The sequence below is a fragment of the Agelaius phoeniceus genome (genome assembly GCF_051311805.1).
Source record: "Agelaius phoeniceus isolate bAgePho1 chromosome W unlocalized genomic scaffold, bAgePho1.hap1 SUPER_W_unloc_1, whole genome shotgun sequence".
In the NCBI taxonomy this organism is placed as follows: Eukaryota; Metazoa; Chordata; class Aves; order Passeriformes; family Icteridae; genus Agelaius; species Agelaius phoeniceus.
In genome coordinates, this window is record NW_027509866.1 from 9219713 (window position 1) to 9233046 (window position 13334).

At 53.2% G+C, this 13334-nt stretch overlaps 1 protein-coding gene across 1 annotated transcript in view; it reads right to left on the reverse strand.

Moving 5' to 3' along the window:
- The window catches only part of LOC143692498 (uncharacterized), a 311453-nt gene that overhangs the window by 275948 nt on the left and 22171 nt on the right, over positions 1-13334 (reverse strand). Inside the window, exon 3 of the mRNA XM_077172732.1 lies at positions 2713-2974. Within this exon, the coding sequence (XP_077028847.1) occupies positions 2713-2974 (262 nt within the window). The remainder of the gene's footprint in view (positions 1-2712; positions 2975-13334) is intronic.

The following is a 13334-nucleotide window of genomic DNA, read 5'->3' on the forward strand; positions in this document are numbered from 1 at the left end:
TGGCCAGATGTGAGTGACAAAATTTATCTTTAGTAAGATCTGTCCAGCCACCGTGTCAGGGTCAACCCCTGAATACTGCCTTATATTTTTCCTCAACCTTACTAAACACTCTGTGGGGGTTTCTTTGCTCTTTTGCTGCTCATTGAAAGCCTCATGGGCATTTTGGTTAAGTGGAGCTGCTTCTTTGATCCTCTTATAATCAATGTTCTATATTCCTCCATGTCTTGCCTCCCCCCAGTGCTGCTGTGGTCCCTGGTGGGGCGCACTATGGGCATTTTCAGATCCCCAGGAGGTCCTTGCACATGCTCCCTTTCCCATATTTGTATCCCAGCCGCTCGGATCATGTGTCTTTCTTCTGGTGTGAACAACATAATCATTAATGATTGCATTTCCTCCCATGTATACATATTGGGCCCCAGAAACTGATCTAACTGCTCTGTGGCTGTCGTGTGTTTTAAAATGTTTATATGAGTTCAGTTGTGAAGTTGTTTATCCCTTCTATAAGTTAGAAATATGGTTTGGCCCTCGGTTCCCCCCATGTACTTCCCTCATAATGGTTTCTCCCTAAGTTGGTTACCCCTTGTTTTCCCGCCAATGGCTTGTCCCTCAAGGTGACTGATCCCTTGATCCTTCCCTTTATGCCCTTATAAGTTTATTTCCTCCCTCCTGGTGCTGCCCACTTCCCCTGTCTATCATTGCAACCACCCCTCTTTATTTCGAGAACCTTCTGTGTCAATCATCCCTTCCTCAATGTATGATTTGCCTCCAGAGGCTCTTCCCTCCCTTATGTAATCCTTATTGGTCCCGCTGTGTCCCACGCTCCTCCCCTGGTCTTCGTTTATTGGTCACCTTGAGTCTCCTCCTGTCACGCTCATTCCCTTTATCAGTGCCTCCCTAAGCCGTCCTCCTCTGACACCCATCACTGGTCAGGCCTGGGAAATAAAGCACCTTGGCATCCACACAAGTGTGCACTCTCTCCTTCCTTTATCTCGGCACTTCGTAGCCACACTCTCGCCTGTGCCCCCCATGCCGCAGACAGCACCACTACCCGAGGGTTTTGGAGGAGAACCCAGGAGTGGCAGATGTTGTGTTCTCCTCCAGCCACACACCGGGAGCAGCTGGCTGGCATTTGTCCAGCTCCCGTGGCCGCAGAGCAGGCTACAGGGAAAAACGTTTTCCTGACATCCAACCCGAGCCTGCCCCGACTCAGCTGCAGCCGCTCCCTCCTCTGCTGTCCCTGGGCACCAGAGGGAAGAGGTTCCCACAGCGCCAGCCAGGGACCCGCTCCCAAGGCTGCTGCCATGGCCACCAGGGCTGGCACCAGCTGGGATGCTCGCTTTCCATGGGCTGGGCTTCAGGAATGGGATTCCCCAATTTCCTGCTCCGACTAAAACCGCGCTGCCCTCGCTGCCCTCCCGCCTCCTGTGGAAAGCACAAAAGGCAAAGATCCTGGGCTGGGATAAGAACAATTTATTGGGAACAGCAAGGAGATAAGGAGCAAAAGGAACCGAAACAATATTGATAAAAGAAGGGAGAAGTAAAACTATTTACAGAGAAAACTACAACATCAACAACTAGTTCTTCCTGGCAATGTATTTCCTCCTGTCTGGAAAGGACACCCTTTTCCTCAGGGAGAGAGAGAGAGAGAGTCCCTTTCCTGCCCCTGGCAATGACCTGAGGTGGGAGTGAATGTAATGACAGGGCCATGGCCAGACCCTCATGTTCTCCAATCCCACATCATGTCATTGGCAGGGGCAGGAAAAGGGACAGGTGTCTTCCCAGCATGGATCACAGGGAACATGGATCACCAGGGCTCTGACCAACATGGTGTCTCCAATGGGGGATTTAGCTGGAGCAGTGCAGGAAGCTCTTCCTTCAGTTGGGGCATGTGCAGGGCTTCTCTTACTGGTGCCTCCGTTGGTGTCTAGTCAAGTGAGAGCTGCTGGTGAAGCTCTTCCCACACTGGGGACACTCGTAGGGCCTCTCCCCAGTGTGGATGCACTGGTGGGTGACGAGGGTGGAGTTGTGCTTGAAGCCCATCCCGCAGTCAGGGCAGTGGAGGGGCCTCTCATCCGTGTGAATGCGCTGGTACTGGAGGAGCTGAGAGCTGGTGTGAAACCTCTTCCCACACTCGGGGCACTGGTAGGGCCTCTCCCCTGTGTGGATCATTTGGTGGATGATCATTTGGGTCTTCCTACTAAAGGTCATTCCACATTCCCCACAGTTGTATGGCCTTTCCCAGTGTGGATCCTCTGGTGGCAGATCAAGAGAGACTTCTGCCTAAAGATCTTCCCACATTCCCCACATTCATGGGGTCGTTCCCTGGTGTGGGTCTTGTGGTGGGAGATCAGGTTAGAGTTCTGGCTGAAGCTCATTCCACATTCCCCACACTCGTACGGCTTCTCCCTGGTGTGGATCCGCTGGTGCCTGATGAGGTAGGAGTTGCGCTTGAAGCCCATCCCACAGTCAGGGCAGCGGAACGGCCTCTCATCCATGTGAATCCGCTCATGCAGGAGGAGATCAGAGCTGGTGTAAAACCTCTTCTGACACTGGGGACACTCATAGGGCCTCTCCCTCTCCCCAGCATGGATGCGCTGGTGGGTGATGAGGGTGGAGTTGCGCTTGAAGCCCTTCCCACAGTCAGGGCAGTGGAAGGGCCTCTCATCAGTGTGAATCTGCTGGTGCTGGAGGAGACTGGAGCTGGTCTGAAACCTCTTCTGACACTGAGGACACTCGTAGGGCCTCTCCCCAGTGTGGATGCACTGGTGGGTCAAAAGGGTGGAGCTGCAGCTGAAGCCCTTCCCACACTCCCCACACTCGTAGGGCCATTCCCCAGTGTGGATCATCTGGTGGCTGATCAGGGTGCTGCTCTGCCTGAAGCTCTTCCCACACTCCAAGCACTTGTGGGGCTTCTCCCCATTGTGAAGCTGCTCATGGGCCACCAGCTCTGAGCTCTGGCTGAAGCTCTGTCCACCTTCCTGGCTCAGGGTGGGTCTTTCCTCCTCAGAGCACCCTGGGCTGGGTTTGGAGCCCCTCCTCTTGTGGAATCTCTGGGGATTTTCCTCCCCATTGGATTCCTGTGCCCTGGAGTCACGCAAAATGGCCTCTTCCATGAGGTCCTGCCCTGGGGATTTTTCCTCCCTGGTCTCAATGCTCAGCTTCTTCCCTGGGGGAGGAAGGCCAAGGGGAGGATGGGATTTGCCTCCGTGCCAGAGGGAAGGGGAAGGAGATCCCCCCAGTGCATCCCCAGCAGGACGGGGTTGGCAGCAGGGTTGTCCTGCAGCCGGGGGCTGTGCTGGGCTGAGAGATGGAGCAGGAGAGAGGGGGAAAGGGGCACTGACTTCCTCCTCACCTGCCTGGCTGTCCCAGGGCATTGTGTCAGTTTGAAAAGACAGGTGTCTGCTAAGGAAGGCAGGAGACTCCCTTGAAATGGAAAATGTTAATCCCTTCCCTTGGAATTATAATTTTCAAAACAAGGGGCTGTCAAGCAAAGTCTATGGGAATAGGAATAACAGTTCTTCAGAGGGAAAATTAAAAATACAAATGGAGTAGTACTAAAAACTACTTACGGAGTAAGAATACGACCTGACACCCTGTGGGTCAGAGTGTTGGTAGCACTCCTGTTAAATGGTGGCTGCAGTGCTCCTGCAGGGACAGGTGTGGTTCTGTTGGAGCAGTGATCCTGTAGAAGGGTGGAGTTTTCCTCGGAAGGTCCAGTTGTGGCGTCGATCGGCCTGGTCTTCCTCTGGGATCCAGTGGAGCTGAAAGCTGCTCTTCTGGGAATCTTGTGGGAGAAGGCTGACTCAGTTGTTCACATTCTCAGATTATATCCCGCTAGGAATGCTTGGCTCCTCCCTCTGGGCAGAGCTTCTCACAATGGGATGATGGAATTTTTATCAGTGACACTCAATGGCCCATTAACAGAAGATATCTCCCTGGAGGGAGAATTCATGTGGAAGAGATAAAGTAAACTGCTCAATTAACTGATGATAATTGCCCCAGCTTTAACAGAGGGTAATTGAATACACACCCAGCTAAACCTGAGACACTGTTCCAGCCTTGGAAAGCAGGATTTGGTACCAGGATTCTTTAGGGAATGCAGCCCTGATTGAAGGCAGAGATAGAATCTCCAGAGCCTGCAGCCAGAAATGGACAGTTGTGTGATACTCATTTCAACATCTTCTCTTTTGGAATTATTTACTAATGATTATTTGCTTTGCCTACCTAATATTTTTGTAATTTTTTGCAAATTTGCATTATCTAAATTACACTGTTCCTTAAGTTAAGTTGGTGTCTGTGTCTTTGGTGCGGGCCCTGCCCACTGGCGAAACAGGGCCCAATCCTGCCTAAGTGTTACCTGGGGAGACAAAACCCTCACTGCAAATGTGCCCCCTTCCTCCTTGTTCCCCACACTTCATGCACTGATCATGATGTCCTATGGTCTGGGCTATCCCTGGGGTCAGCTGGGATCTCCTGTCCTGGCTGTGTCCCCTCCCAAGCTCCCCCACACCCTCAGCCCCTCCCCAGCGTGGCCGAATGAGGGGCAGGACAGGCCTTGGCTCAGTGCGAGCTCAGCAAGAACAAAACCATCTCTGCGTGCTCAGCCCTGTGCTCAGCCCCCGGGCCCAGCATTTCCTCCACTGCCACCCCGGAGCCCCCTTTCCCACCCCTCTGCCCCACGGCCGCCGCAGCACCGGCTGACAATAGAAGCAATTCTGGGGCAATTCCAAGTTTCCTTGGTTCCTGCACAGCTCCAGCTCAGCTGCTGGCAGGTTACAATTAAAGAAAAGTGCAAATTTGGCCCAATACAGATATTATTAAAAGGAAGGGAAAGCTCTGTGTAGCTGTCACAAAGGTGACAGGGATGAAGAGAATAATGATTCTCACATTTGGAAAAAACCCAAGCCTGGGAATTCAGTAGTTATTTGGGAATTTAGCTACTTGAGCTGGGCTTCTTGTGGGACTTTTAGCAGCCTTGTGTTCCTCACCATGTGGTGAATGAACCTTGTCAGTCTTGCTGGTATTATTTGCTCCATTTCCTCCAGTGATTTTAACAAACTTTTCAAGTAGGGACAACAAAGTATTTTCTTTACACTCCAGTCCCACAACAGCCATTTTCCTCATCAGTTCTCCCATAGGTCGCTCAGACAAAGCTGCATCCAAGTTTCCAAGAGTTCCTCCAGAGAGACCCACAACCTCCTCAGAGGAAGGAACCATGCTGTTGTCAAAGGCAACTGGGGTCAAAGAACAGTGCCCTGAACTCACTGTGCCAAAATAATTTTGCAATCTGGTTAAGAAAATATTAGAGAGATGACATTTGCCCTGGAGCAGGGCAAGTGTGACATTGTCCCCTGTGTGTGTGTGGCCTTCCCAGGGTGGGGGTTTTACACCTGAGCCAGTTTGGGTAAGGGGGGTGGTGTTCACCCCCTGAGCAGGGATTCCCCCACTGTTTCAGGTTGCAGTGTAAGATGGAACCAAATGCATGTTTTCAATCCCCATCTTCATCAACTGCTATAAACAGGTGGGGCAGTGTTCTTGATCTCTTCCATGACTCAGCCCTGATAACGCCCTCCAGGGGAGATATCTTCTGGCAATGGGCCATTGAGTGTCACTGCAGGACTGATAAAATTCTATCATCCCATTGTGGCATGCTCCGCCCAGGGGGAGGATCCAAGCATTCCTACCTGCATATAAGCTGAGCCTTGCAACACCAGGAGCAGCTTGCCTACTGGATTCCCAGAGGACAAGAGCTCCAGAACCACCCCGGGACCTTCAGAGGAAGACCAGACCCTTCTACAGGATCACTGCTTGGACAGAATCACGTTCATCACTCCAACAGGACTGCAGCCACCATTTAATGGGACTGCAGCCACCAGCCTGACCAGCAGGGTGTCAGGTTATATCCAGACTCTGTCAGTTTAAGGCAGTGTTTCTGCATCATTGCCTCGATCTTCATTTTCTTATTAAATTGTAATCCTGGTTTAGACCCTCCCCAGGTTTGCCTTCAAACAAGTACAAAATTCAATGTACTTATCCCTTGTTTTCTTCTCAAAACAGGATTTTCCATCCCTTAAACTTGGCCAGATGGAGGAGGAGGCTGCGAGGAAGAAGACGGTGCCCCAGGAGCCCCAGGCAGGTGAGGAGGAAGTCAGTGCCCCTTTCCCCCTCTCTCCTGCTCCATCTCCCAGCCCAGCACAGCCCCCGGCTGCAGGACAACCCTGCTGCCAACCCCGTCCTGCTGGGGATGCACTGGGGGGATCTCCTTCCCCTTCCCTCTGGCACGGAGGCAAATCCCATCCTCTCCTTGGCCTTCCTCCCCCAGGGAAGGAGCTGAGGATGGAGACCAGGGAGGGCAAATCCCTGTGGCAGAACCTCGTGGAAGAGGCCATTTTTAGTGGCTCCACAGTGCAGAATTCCAACGTGGAGGACAAGTCCCAGAGATCCCACAGGAGAAGGGGCTCCAAACCCAGCCCAGGGTGCTCTGAGGAGGAAAGACCCACCCTGAGCCAGGAAGGTGGACAGAGCTTCAGCCAGAGCTCAGAGCTGGTGGCCCATGAGCAGCTTCATGATGGGAAAAAGCCCCACAAGTGCTTGGAGTGTGGGAAGAGCTTCAGGCAGAGCAGCACCCTGATCAGCCACCAGATGATCCACACTGGGGAATGGCCCTATGAGTGTGGGGAGTGTGGGAAGGGCTTCAGCTGCAGCTCCACCCTTTTGACCCACCAGTGCATCCACACTGGGGAGAGGCCCTACGAGTGTCCTGAGTGCCAGAAGAGGTTTCACACCAGCCCTGATCTCGCCAGGCACTGGCAGATTCACACAGAAGAAAGGCCCTTCCACTGCCCTGATTGCGGGAAGGGCTTCAAGCGCAAGTCCCACCTCATCAGGCACCAGCTCATCCACACTGGGGAGAGACCCTACGAGTGCCCCACGTGTGGGAAGAGGTTTCGGACCAGCTCAAATCTCCACCTGCATGAGCGGATTCACGCGGATGAGAGGCCCTTCTACTGCTCTGACTGCGGGAAGAGCTTCAAGCACAATTCCACCCTCATCAGGCACCAGCGCATCCACACTGGGGAGAGGCAGAGGCCCTACGAGTGTCCCCAGTGTGGGAAGAGCTTCACCAGAAGCTCTCATTTGACAAGACACCAACGGAGCCACCAGTAAATGAAGCCCTGCAAGTGCCTCGATTGCAGGAACAGCTTCATGCACCACTCCAGCTTCATCCCCCATGGGAGAAGCCAGATTGGAAAGAGCCCTGGTGATCCATGTTCCCTGTGATCCATGCTGGGAAGACACCTGTACCTTTTCCTGCCCTTTGCCAATGACCTTATGTGGGATTGGAGAACATGAGGGTCTGGCCATGGCCCTGTCATTACATTCAGTCCCACCTCAGATCATTGCCAGGGACAGGAAAGGGACTCTCTTTCTCTCCCTGAGGAGAAGGGTGTCCTTTCCAGGCAAGAAATATTGTAGCCAGGCAGACCCTGTGAGTTGTCTTGTAGTTTTCCCTGTAAACAGTTTTATTTATGCCTTCTGTTATCAATATTGTTTCTGTTCAAATTTTTCCTTATCTCGTTGCTGTTCCCAATAAATTGTTCTTATCCCAGCCCGGGATCTTTGCCTTTTGTGCTTTCCATGGGAGGCGGGAGGGCAGCGAGGGCAGCGCGGTTTTAGCGGGAGCAGGAAATTGGGGAATCCCATTCCTGAAGCCCAGCCCATGGAAACCGAGCATCCCAGCTGGTGCCAGCCCTGGTTTTCATGGCAACCACCCCTGGCATGGGGTCTCCATGGAGTTGCCAAGGGACTGAACACAGCAACAGGGGGCTGGTAATGGTTTCCATGGAAACTGACTATAGAACAGGGGGCTGGTGATGGTTGCCTGCTAAGGATCAGATTTGTCACAGGCCCTCACAGGGGTTCCATGGGATCTTTCCAAGAGTCTCCAGGCTGTTCCAGAGCTGGAATGCCACAGGCATGGACAGGGGCTCCATGGAGACCTCCCAGGGCTTTCTGGGGATGGTAAAGAGCCCTGTGGTCAGAGGCAGTCACAGCCATTCCATGGTGACATCCCAGGGCACCCTGGGCTGCAAGTGCACTGATCTGTCACAGGCACTCACGGCGGCTCCACGGTGACATCCCAGGAGTGCCCAGGCTGCCAAAGAGCCGGGATGTCCCAGACACTCACAGGGGCTCCTGTCATGAGCACAGTGGGAGCTTCCGGAAAAGTTTATTAGAGAAGCTCCTGTTGGGTCACGAGGTGCAGAAAGGAGCCCCAATAGGCCCCACAGATCCCCAAATGTCACCATTGAGTCAGAGATGACACAGACTCAGATCAGAAGGCTAAGGGCTAAAAGCCACCCATTTGTTCAATCCTCTTCCTTTTGACCTTGATTTTCTACTGGTGGATCTCTTTGGTCATTTAATCAACACATTGCACATGATTGGCTGACAAAGACAACCCCCTTCACTAAACAACTTTATGGAAAAAACAACCTATTACAGACACCACTTGTCGATAATTTACAATTCTTTCTCTCCAGCTTCCTAATGGTTCCCAATCTAATTAATGGGAAAACTCTCTTGCTTTCTCTGTCTCTGACCAGACTCTCATATTCACAGAAAAATACCCCCAAGGACCTCCAGGCTTTGTAATCTCCTTCTGTGAGAGGAGCCTTGGAGCAGTTGGCTCCAATCCCAGCCTCAGACTTTTACAGAGTTCATGGGTAAAGAATTATCAAGGTGAAATTTAACCTTTAGCATTTGTCCCACAGGATTAAGGATGACAAAGCACATAGATTTATAAAAAAATTCTATTATCTATTATGGTAAAAATTAGACAGAATTATCTTAATCAGAAATATTTAGTCCAAGGAATAAGAGCTGTAACATATTATATTATATTATATTATATTATATTATATTATATTATATTATATTAATTTATAGAAAGCACTCAGAAGAGATTTCAAAGCAATTTTATTAAAGGAAAAGAAGCTGTTTTTAAGGAGAGATTGATGTCACTCCCACAGACCAATGACCACGGGCAAATCCCTTTGGCTCAGCCTGGAGCAGTGACCTTGAAGGGTGTCCCGACGGGAGGAATCTCCACACCCCCCAGGAAGGGAAATGTCAGGGGATGCTGCCATTAAAATTTGGGATGGGGCTTTTCTAGTCTGAGGTGCTGCCCTGTCAGTCAGATGTGCCCAGGCTGGGCCAGCTCAGCAGCTCTGCAGAAGCTCTCAGTGGTGTCACTTGGTTGTTCCTTACTCTGGGGATTTTCCAGCACTGTCACAGCTTCAGCTCCCTCTGAGGATGTTGAACTTTGGGATGGAGGAGTCAGACTTGTTTCTGCAATATTCACCCCAAAAGCAGCGTGACCCCTCCCCTCCTTCATTTCCCACTGGGGGCTTTGCAAACAGGGCCTTGCTGGAGTTGTTGGAGGCCATTGCAGGCAGAGCCTCCTGCTCCAGCAGGAACTGCCTTTCCTGTGCCATCAGCAGGGCAGGTCCCGCTGCAGGAAAAGCCCCAGGCCAGCCTCAGCACAGGGAAGGCCTCAGGCACAAGGGCAGAGTGCCGTGCTGGGAGCTGTGCCAGGGAGAGCCTGAGGCACCAAAGGCACCTTGGCAGCAGCAGCTGCTTGCAGGCCATGGCCAGAAGCCTCCCTTGGCAGCCCGGCCTGGTGGCCACCACTGCAGAGCTGCTGCCTCAGGGCTCATTCCTGGCTGGCCTCTGAAAAGCCACTGCTGCTCCAGGAGCCTGACTGGGAAGCCATTTGCCCCAGCACCTCGGGGACAAGATATCAATGACAAAACTCTTCATGCCAGCAGAGGCAAGGCAGGGGCAGAGGAAAGGGCAGAGCCAGGCCCAGGGGACAGGGCTGCCATGGTGATGGCTGTCAGGGCACTGCCCCTGCAGCAGCCTGGCTGCCCTCAGCAGACATTCTGGCCAGAAGCATTGTGAGGGCACCCAGCACAGCAGAGAACCCACACTGCAGGAATTCTGTCACTGGGGTGACAGGCAGGGGGTTTCACTGGGTCAGGTTGCACAAAGCTCCTGATCTTGGTCAGTTCCTGAGATGGGGCATCCACTTCTCTGGAGTAACTCTTGCAGTTTTTTGCCACTCTTATAATTCTAAAATTTTTCCTCTTTCTAACAAATGTACATCCACCCTCATTCAGTTTAGAGATATTGACCCTTGTGTTGTCACTGCAAGATTTAGGAGAAAATACCTTTGACCACTATTTTTCCATTTTCACAGACCTTGGAGACGACCCAAAAATCTCCCAAGATGGGGTTTGGAGGCCTCATCACAAAACCAGCAGGGACAGTCTGCGGGCTCTGGAGTCAGTGGGGTGGAGACTGAGGACAGAACAGGAATAGCCTGGGAGGGATGGAAGGGTGGTTTCAGAGAGGCTGGAGCTTTTCTTCCTAGAGGATATAAGCATGAGAAGAAAACAATAGCACAAATGGCAGCTGGGGAGGCCCAGAGTGGACACCAGGAGAAAGGAATTTCCCTGCCAGGGCAGGGCTGTGGTGCAGCACGTCCCCCCGCAGGACCCGGGAGCAGCCCCAGGCTTTGTGTGGGCAGGCAGGGGCAGGCAGGAGGCAGAGCTGTGAGCAAAGGAAGGGCCCAGTCAAGTGGGGCAGCCGGGGGATGCCCACAGCCTGCAGGGACAGAGGCGCAGGGCAGGGACACCGTAGGACAGCCTGGGCTGCGCAGGGCACAGGGATGGGCAGCAGCTGCAAGACAGCCCTGCCAGAGCCAACTTGGGCAGCACTTTGGCCATGGCAGACACAAAGAGCACCAAAGCCCCAGAGGGTCATTACAGTCCTTGTGCTGTGTCTGCGCTGCTGAGCTGGGCCGGGCTCCTGGCCCAGAGGCAGCTCCTGGCAAGGGCAGCAGAGCTGCAGAGAGACAGCTCTGGCCAGGAGCAGCTCCTGTGCACAGCCCAGCAGGGCTGGGGCATTGCCAGGGCCCCTCAGGGACACCAGCAGGGCACAGACAGAGCTCCCAGGGGCTCAGCACTGGCAGGGGCTGTGGCATGTCCCAGAGGGGGCTGTGTCACAGCAGCTCCTCTGTGGCTGTGTCATGGAGGCACAGAGCAACTGTGATGTCAGCAAGGGGCTGTGTGACAGCACAGAGTGGGCTGTGACATCACAGAGTGGGTGGTGAGGTCACAGAGCAGACTCTGCCATCATAGTGGGCTGCTCTGTGATATCACAGACCAGGCTGTGATATCATAAAATAGCAGTGTGACATCACAATATTGACTGTGACATCATAATGTGGCCTGTGACATCACAAGAGGACTGTGTGTCATCACAGGAGGCTGTGTGACATCACAAGAGGACTGTGTGTCATCCTAGGGGCTGTGTGAGGTCCCTGGGGAGGTCACTCTGCCCCGGCCCCCCTCACAGTTCCCCCCAGAGCAGTCCAACCCTGCTCGTGCACAGCAGGGTCCCCTGTCCCCCAGGGTCCCCCCGCCCCCGGCGCCGCAGCCTCCCCCAGAGGATGTTCCACGAGATCGACCCCAGAGCCTGACACGGGGACGGGGGGCCGGGGCCCTGGGGGTGGCACAGGGGGACAGGGACCCCCCGGCAGCGTCCCCGTGTCCCCCAGGGCCAGAGCCTGGGCCAGGGCTCCTTCACCCTGGTACCAACGAGGCCTTGAGAGCGCTGAAAAAATCCCCAGCAAGGGAACAGCAAAAACCAGATTGAATATTAAGGGACAGCAGCACAAAGTTCCTTGGCAAGAGTCACTCTGCTCCTGACTGGACACTTCAGGCCCAGCAAGGAAATAAAGCAACAACAAAACCAAACAGAATCCAGACAATAAAACCTGAAATGAGCCAAGAACTATCCCTGTGGGTTTGTGTGTGACACAACTACAGTGAGGGCAAGGATAAAAGGAATATGGTCTAAGAGCTTAACACAGCTCAAACTTAACAGGACTTAACTGCTACCTTCAACTTCACAATTTAACAAAAGAACAGAGCTTAACAGTATTTAACCTAACTTATAACCTATGACTTAGCAATTTAAAAGAGGAATAACACTTAAAAATATTTAACTCAGCTTATAACTTATATTAAACATAAAACTTAGCAAAAGAAAAACTCCTATCAGCATTTAACATCACTTAGACCTTATGATTTAACCTTACCTTCAGGCCTGACTGACTCAGCTATCCAGGGCACTCAAACCCCTCAGAGAGCAGCATTTCTGCCACATTTCCCCAGCACAGGCACTCCTGTGTGCACACAGACACAAAGAGTCAGTGCAAGGCACCTGCGAGAAATTCCCCTCAGGGCAGGAAATGCTCCCTGTGGATCCTTTGGCATCTCCCCAGCGGGTGAAGGGTTGAGCCTGGAGGAGTGGGGGGATCGGCCCAGGCTCCGTCGTTGTTGGGGATCCCCGAGTGCAGCAAATGGGAGAGTTCCCGGCTGGGAGAGGCCCCACTCAGAGGGAGTCGCTGGCCCAGGAGAGCTCCAAGGGCTCCTTTTGGAGCGCTGTTTGCAGGGCCCCAAGAGAGGGGCTTCAGTCCCAGCAATGGTTCATCCTGGCCGCACTGGGCACCAACAGCTTTCTTTGGCAGGGTGAGAACAGGGATGTTGTGCCACGGAGGGAACAAAAGCAGTTCCCAGGGCTGCTGCTCCAGAAAGCAGGAGCTGTTTGGGCAGCAGCAGTGCCTGGGGCAGACAGTGTTTGTGATGAGCTGCAGAGGAGCTGAGCCCAGGGGCTGTTGGCCAAGGCCGAGCCCCAAGGAGCATTTCTCAGCTGGCAGGGCGGCCTGAGAAGGAGAGGGGGGAATGCAGCAGCACAGGGCCCATGGAACCAAGGGAGCATTGTGACACTGTGGGGCCCTGTGAGACCAAGGGACCATTGTGACACTGTGGGGCCTTTTGACACCAAGGGACCATGGTGACACTGTGGGGCCTCATGGAACCAAGGAGACCATTGTGACCCTGGGGGTCCCCGCAGAACCAAGACGACCATTGTGATACTGTGGGACCTCCTGAAACCAAGAGGCCTTTGGGACACTGCAGGGCTGCATGGAACCAAAGGTCCATTGTGACATTGCAGGGCCTGATGTCATCAGTGGTCGATTGTGACACTGTGGAACCAAAGGAGACCATTGGGTCACCACAAACCCCCAGGGTCCAAAGGTCCATTGTGACATTGCAGGGCTCATGGAGTAGAGAAGTCATGTGACACTGTGGGGCCTGTGGAACTACTGAGACCATTGTGACACTGCAAGGCCCCATGGAATTGTTGGGACCATTGTGACACTGCAGGGCCTTCTGGAACCTAGGAGCCATTGTGATACTGTG